The 17,522-nt window shown below is 37.0% G+C and overlaps 1 protein-coding gene across 1 annotated transcript in view; it reads right to left on the reverse strand.

The window, feature by feature from the left end:
• The window catches only part of MAST4 (microtubule associated serine/threonine kinase family member 4), a 274,380-nt gene that overhangs the window by 36,346 nt on the left and 220,512 nt on the right, over positions 1 to 17,522 (reverse strand). The window contains 7 exon segments of the mRNA XM_056325127.1: positions 34 to 119; positions 2,504 to 2,571; positions 5,456 to 5,588; positions 9,609 to 9,710; positions 12,687 to 12,896; positions 14,286 to 14,361; positions 16,351 to 16,508. Of these exon segments, the coding sequence (XP_056181102.1) occupies positions 34 to 119; positions 2,504 to 2,571; positions 5,456 to 5,588; positions 9,609 to 9,710; positions 12,687 to 12,896; positions 14,286 to 14,361; positions 16,351 to 16,508 (833 nt within the window).

Here is a 17,522-nt window from a genome sequence, read left to right on the forward strand (position 1 = left end):
GCAAAAGAGCTGTTCCACTCATGGATTACTCACCCATAAGCTCCATTACTAATCAGCTTAATTGTTTCAAAATCACTTTCCCGAGGTTTCCTCTGCAGCTTCAGCGAAGCATTAGAGCTCTTCAAAGAGGAGAAAGACCAAAGTTAATACAGCACTTTTTTCAAAATCAGGGAAAAATAAAAAAACAATTATCACCAGGCTGTCACACCCTGATGAATCAGCTAAAAGCTCTGGTCAGTTAGCCACACAGCTAGCACGAAGACTAAAGGGACTCCTGAAGCAAAGCTGCTTCTTCATTGAAAGGTTATGTTACACCACAGCTATTTGTCCGCTTATGTGCATGTACAGGTTAAGAGCAGACAGGCATGAAGCCAGCAATTCACATCCAGAGTTATGGACTTCTGTGAATCCCACCAGGCACTTATTGGCCACTGCCCTTATATTTATATTTTTAATATAGATTTTAATATAGATTTATATTTTAGTATATCTGACTCTGGTAGTAACAAAATGTAGATGAGCACTCATCCATTCAAGTAAACTTTTGCATATTTTGAACTAATGTTAGGGTAGACCGTGATACAACAAGACAGACTGTGAAGACAGACAGAAAATCAAGGAGAAAAATATGGAAGATAAAAATGCAATAATTCTACCATTTCAGAGGTAACTTTCACCTACTTGTATGCCAGAACATTTTCAAAATGGAGCTGTCTCAAGTACTGCATAACCTTTTTTCCGGCTTTAATTTTTAATCAATCTTGAAGATAAGTGTGAACTAGAATTGGGGTCCAGGGGGGATCATGAGGGCATGGAATTCCAAATTCACTATTCCAAACCCACAAGATCCTTTTCAAGATATTTTCCAAATCTGCAAGTTCTACAGTCCCTATCCAGGCAGTCTGGTAATAGTTAAGGCTGAAAGCAGACCTGGTTGGAACATTTTCAGTTAAATGCTTGCTAAAGAAAATTCAGTGCAAGAAGATTAATAAATATGTTAATCTAATGAATTACACAGGAGCAGAGAACACTTATCAAATTCTTTAGTTCACTTGTCTGTCAGTATCGGATTCTTCCTAACTGCGTATTTATGATGATTTTGAGTGGTCCTGTGCTTGAAAGTAGTGTTTCCTGTCAATTCCTATGTGTCTTCATTCCACAGCTACACTTTGAGAAAATGTTTCCAAATATTCACCCTACATTGTTCTTTTTTTTTCCTTACTGTTCTTACTTTTTCATCACCTCCCCTACTTGTGTTTCTTTACTATACTGCATTATCCTTCCTGTATTTCTTCAGCATTTTCACAACACAAATAACTTTACAATTGTAATTTTTTAGCTACTGGTAAGCCAGTTTGCAGCTTAGATTCTCCTAAGCGCTTCCATCAAGTCTTCTAGTTATTCTTTCCATCTTTTCTCCAGTTTGTCAGTATCCTTCCATTAACTACTTCTCAGTTCTAATACAGTATTTCAAATGTAGATGAACAAAAGCAGCAGTGTAATAAACACCCTTCATGTTCACAACTCTGGAAGTCTTTATAGATGGCATTTTGTCGGAAAGTCAAATTACCTCAGTGTGACATGTACCAGAGGATGATGTCTTTTCTGTAGTATATCGGAACTAGTTTAAGAGATGCCTGTATTTTAAACTCTACTAACATTTGTAAATACCTGTAAAGTAGCACTGAATTGCCTATGTATCCCCCAAAAACACATTAGCTTTTTCTATCCACTTGCACTGAAAAAAATCCATGTTAAATTGTTAGAACTCCAATTATTCTGTTGACTGAAAACTAAGGTTTAAGAACCAACTTTTAAAAACAACAATTTAAACTGAAAGCACTTAAGCCCACAATACTCAGCCCAACCAACTCCTCCAAACCCTTTTTCTTTTTGCCCACCTGAACAAGCATCTAACAAAATATTACTGTAAGATACCCATTATTATAGACAATTTTTTTCAAACATAGTTTCAGAAGTAGATCAAATGATCTTCCAGATTGCAAATTAACTTTCTGAATAGAGGCTATCTGCTAACTTGCTCATTTCTTCTTTGCCTCCTCAATGGATCTGTTCAGAGTCTCAATTTGATCATTAGCTGCCTTCATAAATGAACTATTTTAAAATCTGTTTAAAATATTTTTAATGAAATTGTTTAAGAGTCCTTCTAAAAGAAAAATCAGTACATTAATTAAACAGAAATAAAGGAAGCAGTAGCGAGGTTTTATGGTAAAACAACCGCCACATGATGAACACTAATTTTGTGGAAGTGGAAGCTAAAGACACTGCAACATCTAGGAGAATAGGTAGAAAGTTTTTTTCTAATATTTTTTGTGAGTCTTCTGTCTGCTGAGCACCATGGTTAGTTGGAGGATCAACTACTTTTCTATTCAATCTGTTTACACATACCAGGAGAAAAAATGGGCCAGGGCAACCACAACATGTTTTGGTTTTTTTTCTGCTCAGATTCAGCAAAAACAGTAATATTAACAGGAAAACTTACATTTATTGATTCATCCACTTCCAGAGTTTCTGCTGTCCCACTGTCACAGCTAGCTAGCTGAGCAATTTCTGGAAACAAAGATCAGACATGTCATTGTAAACCGTAGCAAGCACAAAACTAAATATAGTACAGAAAACCTGAGAAGTGACACTTTTCTGGAATACTTAATAAGCATGCTGTCATACCTGTATTACCTGCCAAGTAACTTTTAGGGTACCTTCAAGTATATATAATAAAATCCCACCCAGAAAATGAAGACCTGCTATTCAAAGCCTATGTAATCTTCCACTGAAGAATTCGAACAGCCATGAAGCAATGAAAAGTGATACTGTTATCCCTGCTGAGACATGGGAATTCTGAGATTAGTGTGTGATCTGGGCATTAAGGGATTAACTGGGAAAAAAGGGAAAGAGAGTACTGATCTACTAAAACTCCTGAGGATCTTGGTCCCTGAGGGATTAATAGTAGGACCCATCCTTGTTAGGCTCCTTCACAGTCAGAGGAAAAAGCTTCTCATTTAGACAGAGATGGACTCCAAATGTTTTGCATCTTCTACACAGAAATGCTCACGTGCCTAACAGAATAAGCTAAAAGCCATTTTCTTAGACGCTTGTAATTTCTGGAGTCACTAGCACAGACTACTTTTCTGGGGCACTAAGATTTTGGGAGTCTACAACTTGACCTGGTTGTCCCTGCCAGGATCAACCTGTGCTGCAGAGCTCCTAAGCCTACCCTGTTCTCTTCAGGGGCCCAGTAACGAAGAATTCATCTGCGTAATGAAAGCTAAACAGGACAGCTGATGTCTAAAAAGACCCTGGGAAGCTTAGTATTACTTTAATCATATACATAGTTAATTATATACTCCACACAGCCAAAGATGCACATTTTATCATAATTATGTGCTGGCGATCATACAACCACCTGAATTTGTGAGATGTGTTTTTATCTCAGGACTGTTAACTGAATTTATGAACACAGAAAGTGATGGAAAATTTACACATAATATCTAAACTGGATTTTTCTATATAATGAGAAGTGACAATTAGAAGTGAAATTCTGTACATTTACCGTAATCATTAAGAGCGCATTAACCACACAGATAATTTTCTGTTGGAACAGCTAAACATTTAAGGGAGTAACTCTCCTTTGTAATTACTACCCAAAAAACAATGTTTGTCAAGTGTAAGAATCAGGGATAACAAACATGTAATTTCAGAAAACAAACAAATATTTGAAGTGTTAACAGACGTTAAAAAAATTTTAAAAATTCTGAATATGCAGTCAATAAACAGAGAAAAACATCTGAGAACAGATCTTAAAAAAAAAACAAAACCAAAACAAAGACAGCCAAAGCTAAAATTATATAGGCCAAACTCTAAAGTGGAGTGGATTTCCCTGGAAAAAGTCACAGGTTTGTGAACATGGGGTTTTTATAATAAAAGTGGTGATGAAACCTTTATTGTACAAGTGAGAACCAAGCAGCTAGAATAATGTATTTTGACAGCCTTCACAACTGAAATTATTTTCATAAATAGTAAATTAAAATGAGCCATTTTTAAACAGAACTTTTGCAAAATAACCATTATCTGAGAAATAAGTATTATTTGCAAGCAGTAGGTAATAATGGAATGGAAGCAAGAGTCAGCTTTCAAAACAGGGAGCTATGGAACCATTTTGTAATGCCTGAAGAGATTTTTAAAACTCATCTAAACACCATTAAACATCTGCCCTTTTTCTTTCATTGATTTAAACCATTTCTGAAGACTCATGATTCAAAAAGGTAAAGATGGCAATTTAAAAACCATGAAGAAAAATTTCTCCCTGGGGAACTCTTCAGAAATGCAGCTACCAGTCTCTGCTAAGTGATGAATCTGTTGTGGTATTGCTTTCAGTACAGTATAAATTTATCTAGCATTATCTCTGAGTAATGCATGCATCATTTCACTCAAAGAAAGGACACTACAGCTAAGGCAGCAAACAAAGAAGGTAAGTAAAGTAAGGTCTAAAGAAGTAGGTTGCTTTTCTCTGCAGAGGAAGTAAAATCCTTCGCATGACCATTTATGAACACTACAGACAATTTAGCAGCTTAGCTGAAAATACAATTTTATGTTTCAGGATAAGCAGTATTACAGAGGTGGGTTTTGTTTGTTTGCTTTGAAAGATTCAGTTCTTCTGCTATTTAAACATTTTCTATACCTGCATACTAGGGTTTTAAAGCTTTCTCAGGAGTTTTATGTTCGTAACAATCTTCATGTTATGCTTTTTATAGTAATGAATACAGGGTTTCCAAATAATTCTCTCTGTAAACAATTAACACCAGGGCATAAATCCATAGTACCATTCCTTTGGTTTTGCTTAGGAAATGTCCCTGTAAATAGAGATGCCAATTTAAAACCAAACCCGGATCATTTAAGAAGTCAATGCACAGTGATTTATACTGCTTATGAATATCACTTTTTGTGAGGAGGCAGGTAAGCATTAACACAAATCAGATGGCCTGAATTATTTGATCACAGATCTACATACAAACTAACCTTTTAAATGATACACAAAGTAATTCAAAAACATCCCAAACCTGTAGGCACTGAACAGTGAGTAACAGCTCAGCCCAGTTTCATTTATACCTATGGCTGGGTAACAGTTGCCATCAAATCATACCAGTAAATTTCAGCTAGAGCTGAATTAAGGAAGTTGCATTGCCAGGCTGGAAGAAGATTACAAGTATCATTGACACAGTGTATTTGTGAATGATATTCACAAAAGAAAAATGTGAGATGGCCTTTTTTTTAAACGGCTTTGAATTTGTCAGAGTACTGTCAGGGTTAGTGAATGCTTGTTCTGCTACCATCTTTGCTTTGACCCTTTTCAGGTGTACACAGATTATCAGAATGCTTGAAAACATTAAGAAGGAAGCCTGTAGGAGCCTATAGCTGGACAAGGAGATGCACTTACCTTCCAGAGGATCTTTATTTAAGCCCAGCTGGCTAATAATGTATCGAGGGATGTCCGTTTTAATGCCTTGCCCCTCTTTAGCATGGTCTTCAGCTGCTTCCAGAAGATAGTAAAACTCTTCAGGATCAAATTCCTAGAAGAAAAATAGCCACCATCAATCTCTCTGTAGAGACTGAAGTCTTAAAGCCTAATATAAAACACTTCCTTTGCTTCTTCTATTGCAAATATTTGACATTTCCCTTACTAAAAAAACATAACTCTATTCTACTACTAGTAGTCTTTTACTGTATTACAATTCTTATATAATGTAACATGCTGTACGCCATGAAATTTCACAACATTATTTCAGAGCACTACTTTATAAGAATAGTAAGTTCTTTGCATTCAAAACTTCCCATAATATTCAGAATGAAATGACCTATAACTAGCAGTGTTAAGATTTCACATACAGGAAACTTACCTTCCTGCAGCTACATAAAAATGCACTACTGAAATAAATAAACTATGTAAATACATTGCTCTTCACCTCTACATGAGATTTTGAAGTATTTTTAATTGCTAATATGCAGTATGTTTCATGGAAAATACAATTCAATAAAATCACTAACTTCAGAATTAAACTGAAAATTGTAAGTTGCTGAAAACAGTATTTGAACTTCATTGATCCGACTGTTCTGAATCTCCGAATGAAACATCCTCCTTTGGGAACCAACTATATTACAGCTATCATTTATACTGTGCCTAAAAGGCAAGCCTCAAAAAGGAATAAAAACCCCAGAAACTCAACCCCTGCCTATCTCCCCCAGGTCCCTTGGAAATACATTTATTTTACTACCCTCATAGATGATAAAAATAGGAAAGTATTGAAAGCAACAAATTTAGGAAAGGAAGTTTATTAAAAGGTTTGGATTTTTTTTTCTACCAGTATGAATTCATACCAAAACATCTCTCACACTGCTTTTACACTCTGCAAGATGTTCATGCCAGCCACAGATCACAACAGGTTAACAGAGTGACAGCCAGTCAGTCATGAAACATTGATGTAACAAAACAGACATTTGCTGGAGTAAGTCAGTTCTGTCAAAAATATCTGTGGAAGCCAGGCACACTGCTGAGCTAGTTAAGCTTCCCTGCTGGTTGTTCCATGGGCCTGCCATAACTCTGTTAAGCTTTAGCTTGTGTGCTGGGTCACAGGGCTCCTGCCCTAGCTCCTCAGGCTACCCAGGACTTGGGAACTCCATGTCCCAACCTGGAAGACAGCCTGAGAAATTAGGTATCGTGTTTCATTTTGGAAGCATCTAAACTGCTGCAGCTACCAGGAGTTGCAGTGTGTCTGAAATGAAATGTCTCTGGAATTTTCAGTCTTGTGGAAACAATCTTGTTATGAAACAATTTGTATCGTCCCTCGCTTACTCCAAAAGATTTCCCACAACTGAACTGCCCGAATTCTCTTATTCAGCTCAAAGTCTCAGGATGCTGCTAAACTGACTAAAAATCTGTAATTAAATGCTGTATTAGCCTTAGTCTCCTCATCTGACATGCTGTCCCCAACTGCATCTCTTACATGTTACTCCTTAGTACTGAAGGACACAATAATGTGGTAAGGTGTGCCAAGACTTCCTAACTACCTTCATCATGAAAACATCATCACCTGTTTACCTGCTGCAGTGGCAGATACACAGCTTCTCCTCTACTTGCTAGTAAGTCAATGCAATTTCAAAACATACTTATAATCATATGAATACATATGCGTATATACATACATGTCTCTAAATACACACAAACTTATTCACATGCACAAGCAACAAATTTATTTTCTTATCTTTACTTCCATCTCTGTGTTCCATTTTCCATGTACAAATGGTGAATCATCTTTCAATATCTGGCCGTAGCTTTTGGCACATACAAAACTGCAAAAGCTTTATTCATATGATTACCAAGTGAATAAAAATAGGAATTCACATATCATGAACACTTGAGCCAAGATCACCATCCAAAAACTGACAGCATTACTGCATGGTACCTGAAACTTCTCATGACAAAAGTGCTGAATTTATTTCCTATTATGCTATGAACTTTCTTAGGGAGGCTGAAGTTTCCTGTAACGAACAGCTATTTCAGACAGACAGTCTAAAACATCAGCCAGTATTATTAAAAAATTTCTAGAGGGATGTTCTGGAAAAACAACAGTATTGTTTCTGTAAGATTACACGATTCCAGTGACGTTTTTGGAGTAGGCTTAACAGCTTCTTGCATGAGAAATGTTTTGTGACAGTATGCCTACATTTATTCAAGCTACCTCCTTCTGTAGAAACATACTGTGCACAGTTGTTAAATCCCAGCTTAAATGTCCTAAAGATCCCATCTCAAGTAAGAACACTTTAAGGAAGCTATGCTGGCTTTCTCTGCAATGCTGCTCTAAACTCTCAACTAAAAGCCCAGCAAAAAAGGAGGGACAGGATACACAACAGCTCTGCTTGAAGTGTGATAAGGCAGAGTGTGTAGCCTAGAATGAAATCCCAGGGGCAGAAAGTTGGACTAGTTAGCTGTAAAGCTTAGCATTTTGGGAGAATGAACTAATGGGCAAACAGGTTACCAGGAGAGAACCTGAATTAAAATGCTAAAAGACAATGATACTGCGGGCAGGTGTAGGTGAGAAAGAGGAACCAAGCATGGAAAGGAAGAACAAAGCATCATAAAGAAGCCTCAGTCTGTCGGCCCACAGAATCTGGCCATTTTTGGATGCATACTGACAGAGAAGGATGCAGACTAGAGGGAAAAGATGACATCATACGAGAAATTGGGTGAAGACATGGGGAAAGATTATACGAACCCTGGAATTGGAGCAGGGTTGATCACACTAGATATGGAATGAACATTTCAGGGTTAAGGGTAAAGGACTATTGCAAGTTTGGGTTCAATGGCAGAGGCAGGACATACTAAGGCATCCTCTTCTCTAAAGTCTGCCTTTTTTTTTTAAACATCTCTTTCATGCCGATTCAGAGCACATACCTTATTTTAGATTCCTTCTGACTGCAAATGATGAATAAACGGCAACTGGGAACACTGAGACATGGTGTTTCCAAAACAAAACATTCAGCTCTCAAAATGCCCATGGCTGAACAAGCCAGGCTATGGATTAACTGTGCCACAGACAAAGAGACACAGCACAGAGCCAACATCAAGTTTGAAGGACTTACTATCTCAGATTCAGTGCCACACAAATGCAGTTAGGACACTTTCAGGCACAACATGAGCCTAGCAGCAAGTTAATGGCTCCCACATAAGCCTCACTAGCCTCAAATAGCTGTCTGCAGCATCAACACTGTGATCCTGGTATTGGCAAGCTGAGTGGCTCAACAAAGTCATCTTGGGCTGCCTGCCAGGCCTGTTGGACTCAGGCTGGCTCTTACATGGTATTTGGGTGTCTATGCTGTCTTCCCGAGTACACTGTGTTCTCCAAGTGTTTATTACTCCCACTGAATAACTGAAGCACATTGGCTCTGTGCGTAGGAGCAACTTTTCACACCTGAGCCATCCCAGCTCCCACAGCATGGGCAGGCAAAGCAGAAACATGCCCACACGGCCTTGCACCAGCCAGCCCAGCCTGGCAACATCAGTGCGATGCTCATGCAAAAATAAGTTAACTTTTCTGATCCTTCTGGTCCCCTCTGACTATCTTTATATCCAGATACCCTAATCCCTCTGCTGGTGTTCCCCACACACAAGGTACCGCAGAGCTGACTGCAAGCTGTTTATAGCTCTGGTAGCTGTTGGGTGAAACAAAATTATGAAACTTTAGAACAACAACAACTGGAAAAACACCAAGCAATTATGATTCAGTCTTCCCAAGAATAGCAAAGTCTAACAAAAAAACCCAGAAAAACCCTAGTGGTTTCAAACTGGAGCTTCCTCAGCTGATGAAAAGGATTCTGTAACATAGCATTTGCAACAGCAAGGAGCCAAACACAACTGCAGGAGGCCCCTGCCAGTTCCATGTTCCTAAAATAAAAGAATGGATCCCAACAACAATGAAGGCCCACCCCACTGCTTGGTGTGCTTCAAAAAATGATTGTAAAGGGCACTGAATATCAAGCCAGAAACCTTCCTACACCAACAAGTAAAAAACCTACTTATAGTAAGCCAATCTTACCAGGCATTCCAGTAAACGAGCAGGACGAGCAATAACTATCAGGATTTTTCGGACAAGTTGCTTAATAAATGCCATTTCTCCACTCTCTGATCGCTCTTGAGCCTAGAAGATAAAAATAAAGTGAAAATAATACAAATCACATTTGATGCACTACTCAGGAAAGTACATGAGGTATTTGGGACACCTTTGAGAGTTTGAAGCATGTATTTGAGTCAATTTCAAGATTCCAACAGAAATAACAAGGATTTGAGCAAGACTAACTTAAATTGAAGTAATCCTATTTGTACAATTCTAACACTGTAACAGCAAAACAGAAGTGCCTACAATGGACATGATACTTACTATGGTTTTTTTGCTTTTTTTTAAACCTACACAGTATTATTAACATCAGTTTTGCAAAATGGATTACATTTCAATACAACATTTCTCTACATTGTGTCTCAATTTGTTAGTAAGTTTAGGATTAAATGAAAACTGACCTAAGTATTAATAAACATAAGCAATATCCATGCCAAATTTATACTGACTTCTTATGGTCACGTCATACTAAAATGACAATGACATATGTATGGAAACTCTCTGCAAATAGAGTTTTGTATATAACAGTACAAGCAGAAAAGACAACAATGAAAAACTGAGTTCTACAAAGACTACAGCAATGGGGGAAATGCTATAAAGAATACATACAGAAAAAATAGTTTTAGAAGGTTTGCTAATATTCTCACAAATCTCAACTACATTTCAAATTTCTTTCAAATGTTCCCCTCTAAGAACAAATTATATAATTTAAGGATGCTAATGAATGCAAAGAAACCGTTTCATTCTCCTTCTGATTATAATAAACTAATAGCCCTTCCCTCAAATATTAAAGCATTTCTTTGTTCTGAATAATAGAAACTATAGACCTATGCTTTTCATCGTCTCTTGCTTATTCAAACCGACAAAGAAAATTATAAAACTAACATTTACAAAGTGATTAGCATGGACAAATACTTTTCATCTAATATGTATCTTCTGTTTTTTGAAGTTAAAGAAACACATGAAAATATGAAGTGACATATTGCTCTTAATATAAGCACTACAATTTTAAAACCCACCAAGTATCCCAGAAGAATTAATCTGTTAAGTTTAAAGAAGGAAAAAAGGCACAAATATCATCCAGCACTCTGCAACAAGTTTCAGAAGAACCTTAACTGGATACAAGCATTTGTGTTCTGCATGCTCTCAACCAAGTCCAAAGAAAACTCTTTTGTAAACCGAACACCTCCCTATTTTAATAACCAGCAAAATTTAAAGCAATTTTGTACAGTTTTGTGGACACTCAGGTGGGTATATGAAAAAAGACTCAATACATGTTACATTTAAAAGGGATGAAGCAGGGAAAGCATTCAGGTCCACTTGACCTTGACCTTAGAATTATAAGAATGCTGTGTGAACCAAGCTGCCGAAACCTCAAGGGAGTCCTTCCTGGGTTATGCAAAGTAATCACAACATGCCAAGTAGCAGTAAGAGATGTAGCTTTCCACTGAACACTGCAGCTGGGAATTGACAGCAAACAAATCACAGCTGAATGCCCATAACAGAGTTGTGCAGAGAGAAAGCTTTCTTACTGTCATATTATGCTATTAACAGGTATTATGCAGTTGATTCAAAAATTAAATCTGAACATTTTAAGGTGTTATGTTTTTGCAGAATAGGAAATTTTTACATAATAAGGAATTAGCATCACAGAATGTGACAAAAGAAGGAGTGTTTTGATGTGTTTTTAATAATGCACTGCTCTATATGCAGATTGGAGAAGAACTTGCTAGCGTGTTGTTTTTTAATGGGTTTTGCAGAGGAAACTGTTAAGCGAATGAGTGAACATGTACTCTAAACTCTACTGTGTAGCCATTTTAAGGAATATATTATTAACAGCAAACAACAGCATTAACAGTAAGTTCAGTAAATCTTCGCTTAGACATGTTTCCTTGTACTTTGACATTATATCACTAACATCACATAATTCAGTCAGGTATCTCCAGTCCACTGGGCAACTCTGCCTGCACTTTGGCATCATAAAAATGTGAGTATTTCACAAGAAGGTCACTAGTTCAAACTTCCTTTTGATTAGTAAGCAAGCTCTATGTATTTTCTCTGTTTAAAAAAAAAAGGGTTTCAATAACTGAGAAACCTATCACTGATGCCTTAAGTTTTGCATTACTTTATGAAAATGTTCAAAATACAGCAGTTCCAGAAAAGCTATTTACTGAATAAAAGTTAACAAAAAAAGCAGCATAGGGGAAAAAAAAAAAAATCAACCAAATCCTTTAGCAACTGCTCCTGCACATAAAAGAAAGCACAGACATAAACTGAGACAGGCATGGTACCTGAGCATCTCAGCTGGAAAATTTCAAGTCAGTATCGTATCTGCTGGTCTATCCCATTAACATGGTCCATAAAGTGCTATCAAATTCCACACAAACAAATGATTGTATCACATGCCGTACTTTTGTTTAAAAAATAATAAATTAATGAACTGCAGTGACTTATGTCATAGCGCATTTGTTCTGTTGAGCTCCAAGTTCTTAATTATTTAGCTGATTATTCTACAGAAGTTTCAATACTTAGAAACTACATTATTTCTGTTAATAAGCAGTTTAATTATGAAAAGAATATTATAAATATTTAAATAACCTCTAGCTAATGGAAAGCTAAGGGTTGCTGTCTGCTTTCTCAACACAGCAGGCAATTAGTTATGTTGATAAAGCGGAAAGGATACATGTTTCCTCATTTATTCATAGTAAAAGGAATAGCAAGCCTCGTCATTTAGGCTTATGCACACCATTCTGTAAGCGATTTATAACTTGCACTGAAAGACAAAATGCTGTTTCTGGAATCTTTACAACCCATCTATTCCAGGCAACTATACTAGGATCCCTTATAGCCTTTGTAGTGGTCCTTATGTAGACTAAAACTGCTATGAACAACACTGACAAGTGAACAAACAGTCACGATTATTTCAAGTCAACAACTTACAGAGCAAACAGATTTAAACAAATTTTCAAGCGAACGTAACAGTAGTCTCATGGCTCATACCTCCTGTAGCAATTTGTCTAATTTCTGCTGTAATTCAAAGAAGTATCGTGATGTGATGAGGCCCTGGTGGGATTTATCCAGACAATCTCGAGCCAGTTCTGTGATCTGATGATGGGTAAAATTGAGCACTCCATCTGCCAGTGGAAGGACATTCTCTGGAGAATAATTTGTTATAATCTCCTGAAGCCTCTCTTCCATCTGAGCTGTGGCCTATAGACAAATAGATACACAAAACATTCACTCAGCTTTACATGAAACTTAACAGCCTCAAAGCTTCTTTCCAGTTTTGCAACATTTGTGTACTGCCTAAGAGGTTACTTAGCTGGAATCTGTGAAATAAGGGAAGCAAAAAAGCAAGCAAACAGAAAGACAAAGTGACAGATGACATCTCCCCACATTACCAGTCAAGAAAAGCATCAACCTTACTGTTCTACTACACATATCCTCCCCCTTGTCTGCCCCGGTGATTATCTGTGCTCTAATCTTGTGACGAACACTGAACAGAACTGAAGGAACACCCATCACTGTACAACTTAAGTCCATGTCTAAATAACAATAAAAATAAAAAAAAAAAGACAACTCATGGGGGTCTACTTCATTTTCCTGAAATTGCAGACACTACAGACAGAATATCCTCCTTTCTTTCATACAGGTTATGTTTCTCTGGGCAGGGCATGAATGAACATTGACTGATTAAAAGCACCACAGGCTCACAGCTCCTGCCAGATATGTCTGCAGGTTGCCAGATGCATGTGTTTTACAGAACCAATGATCTGGTTCTCACAAAACTGCAAATGCTTATATATTTTTATTATTAAAAAGTAAGCCCACATTTCTTAGTTCCTACTTCAAACACTGAAATGAGTGGGTCATTCCACACTTCAGATTGCTGCTCAATGACTCTGCAAATCCTAAAAATTCTCTCTCCATATTTCTAAGACATTTCTTCTAATTTTTATGCATTTATTCTGCAACGGTGTCAGCTTTACCTTATTTTATTTTCCAGGTGTCATCAAAATCCTAGGTGCAACCAAGAGCACAGTACTCTGAGCGACACACCTGCACCTAGGAACTCATTCATGTCTTAGGCCTCTGGACATGACAGCAACGTGTCCTCATTTGGTATCTCACAGTCAAACCCCCCAAACGGTGTAATGACCTTCACAATTAAAGTAAGTATATAACAAGTGTTTGGGAAATGGAATAAATGCCACTTAAGAAAGGAATTTTCAAGTATATCAGCAGAGGCTGCATGAGACTTAGTAACAGAAACTATTTCTGGTTTACTAGTGCAGTATACATTTACCCCAAGTACACCCCACCTACTGAAACTGAATGTACCATCAGTTTCCAATCAACAGAATAGATTACCAGCATGATTCATTTCAAAACCAGTTCAGCAGCTTTGCCAAATCAATGTCCAGTTCTCAGCAGAAATTTTCTTTATTGTGATTTTATCTTTGTAATAAGAGCTCTGTAATGCTTTATGAAAGCCATTACAGGGTTGCATCATTAGTTCCCATAACAAAAACACCACTTACTTAAAACCTATGTAGCCTATCAATTTAGATACTGAGTATCTTAAATATAATTCATTACCTTTGGGAACCTTTCTTTGTAGACATGGTTCATCATAATTATTTCATTGTCACAGCAGGCAGGAGAACGACCAGGGCTGCAAGCAAAGCAAATTATCCCTTTAAACTTGTCTCAGCATGAACTACAATTATATATTTTTGTATAGTTTATTTGCAATAAAAAGTCAACATAGGCTTCAATGGAAAGATGCATTGTCTCATCAGTGGCACACTTGGTTCCTTTCTGCTATTTCTGACCAGGCCCTAAGGATTATTTAATGTGCCTACATCTAACAGCTATATTATCTTCTTAGTTTGTAACTGCACTTCAGGATACAAGCAGTTTTGCAACACTTGTGAGCATCACTTTTTCCTTAGAAGGGCAACAGAGGTATATTTAGCTATTAATTATGGCTATACCTGCCCCTTTCTAGGTTACATACAACCAAAATAGCAAGGCCTGACCACGGAACTCCATTAGGTGCAAGTGAGAAAGTTGAGAAGAAGAGTGTGTTTTGATGGTTTTGGGTTTTTTGCTAGTTGTTTTTTTTTGTTTGTTTTTTTTCTTAAAACAGATCATTAAAAAAAATATCAAAACGATTTATTTTCAATCTGACCAGCAGGTAAAGACAGCAACTTGCCACAAATACTGCCATACACTACATGAGTTGCACCAATGCTGGGGCACTGTGCCTGTAAGAAAACCACGACATTTGCAGAAACAGTCCATAAAATGGTACCCACGGCCTCCATAACGTACAAAACTGCTTTTTGCTATCATGAGCCTCATTGTCTGTTACAAGTTCCTCTGAAAAATCTCCATCTGATTTTCCTGTATTGGTAACACTGGCCCATTCAGTCTGGTCTAACCGATGTGGAGTAAGAAAAAGACACAACAAAGGAGATGCCATGTTTCTAGGAGTGTCCTCATCATAGCATGTACATAGGCGGTTCTTGCATGAGCAGAACTGGCTTTTTGCCTTCTGAAAGGGCAAAAATGAACACTAAAATCTGCTCCAAGAAATCACAGTAGTGGCTCCTTTAACTACTATGGACAATTCACAGGCAAATCCACTGAGGACAGGGTAGGTACATAATTTTCATCACAACACACCTCTGCAGCATAATCCCCTTTCCGAAAATGCTTGGCTCTTGTTTTTTTTTCCCTGGAACATTTGTACACATTCTACGAGTTCAAATGGAACATTTTCATTTTTTAAGTTTAAAAGGATAATGGAAGTTGAAAAAATGAAAATGAATCAGCAGTTTTTCCAAAGTAATTCTGTGCAGTTTCATACAGATAGCAATTACATTTGTCACAATAGTCCACACAGATACTAATAATCAAAAAGCAAAGTTAAAAATATACTGCACTAAAAACTCAGTCCTTAAGATTTGTATGCCTGTGAAATGATTTTTACACTTTTGAAAGGTTCAATTCAACAATTAGTATATAATACTTCCTTTTTTTTCCCTTTCTGGTTCCTGAAACCTATAAAATTCATCTGCATTTTCCAAACCTGAGCTGTTCTGACAGCTTAGAACTGATCTTGAATAAATCACTTCTTACACAAACAGCCACTACAAATGAAATGCAGAGGCCTAGTCTTTAGGAAGCAAAAAAAATTAAGTTAATCTTGGTTAAAGAAAATAGATGACTGCATAATCCCCTGCCTGCCTATTTGTTCTTTGTCATATGTCTTTCCAGATAGTCCTAGGATATAGGAATAGGATATTTATAAAAAATATAAATATATTTTGAATTAGTTTTGCAAACAAAGACTTTATTCCATGAAAAGTCTGAACTCTGGAAGAGAACCTGAGCTACAGTCAGATCAATAACGACTAGCTCATCAACACAGTTCATGCGGGTTAGCTGCCTTCGCTAAGGCCTAGCTTATAATATTAGCTACTGCAGTAAGCCATCATCAAAATCAGGAGCAAGAGTTTAAAAGGACTATTTGTAATTCATCCTCAGACACACATATTCTATTATGCTTCAGTGAATGCCTCCAATGTACAAAACCACGATGCTCTGGAATATGTGAATTTAGATCCAACACCCATCTCAAGACAGACAAACTCACCTGAGACTTCGGGACCGAGGGCGCATTGCAGTCGTCCTGCACCTGTTATCACTGGCAATGCTTTCAGTGGTACAGAAATGTTTGGACAAAAAATGTAGTTCATCAGGTGTTGGCTGGTACGGTAACTGGTGTAGCTTCTCTTGGGATGAGCAAGATGACTACAAGACCAGAACAGAACACAAGCTTCTATCAGCAAAGAAACATTTTCAAAACTATATTCAGTGCTCATGAATAAAGCCATTTAATTTAAAAATTGTAGTTGCTGTTTCCCATGCCTGACTAGCAACTGAAAGAAGAAAATAAATAATTAAGTCTCAACTCAATGAGCTAAACATAAAGTATAAAACCCCCCTACTTCAGTCCCGGAAGAAAGAGCTGCTGCATTTTGAAAGTTCAAATTTCTTCTAAGACAAAGATTACATCTATTGTCAGTAACACACATCAATATGCAAGAATAGTTAAAACAGGGTCTGCTGAAACTGAGGAGAGTGTAACTACAATAACCAGATGTAACTCATTGCCACGACACAAACTGTAAATCTACATAATGAAGGTACTTAATTGTCCATTTTTAAGACATTTTTGATGCTTTGTAAAAATAAAATATAATCTGAATTATTTCTGAAAAAAATTCATATGCTATTTTCTTATAAAATTCTGTACATTCAAAATTAAGTGGAAGTATACATTTATCCAGATAGGTACTGTGGTTGACAAAAGTGAAAAAGATTACACTCAAACCACTCATATAGTATAAAACTGGGAGATACAGACAGGTATGAAACTGGAAGTGCTACTACAGTAACTAGCCTTGCAAAATTGCATGTAAAAAACCACACTACATAAAGAGTGCAGATGATCACACTATCATATTTTACTGTCTTTTATGCAGTGCCTCTAGCTGCCTGAGCCACACAAAATGTTTGGAAATCAATACATTTTTGTACAGAACAAACATTGCCCTACACTGCTAGGATCTGCAGGTAGTATTCAGGCTGGTAAGCACAGATACTATACAATCTTCGTAATTTCCTAGCAAGTTGCGTGGTAAAGGCTGAATATACCCTAATTTCCTCAACAAAAGATCACTGATCACAGTAGATCTAATGAAGTCATCTCTCTAAAGCAAAAAAAGAAGAAAACCCACCGCTGGGAAACATTAACTTGCACAG

This window comes from Falco biarmicus, chromosome Z, assembly GCF_023638135.1.
Source record: "Falco biarmicus isolate bFalBia1 chromosome Z, bFalBia1.pri, whole genome shotgun sequence".
NCBI lineage: Eukaryota > Metazoa > Chordata > Aves > Falconiformes > Falconidae > Falco > Falco biarmicus.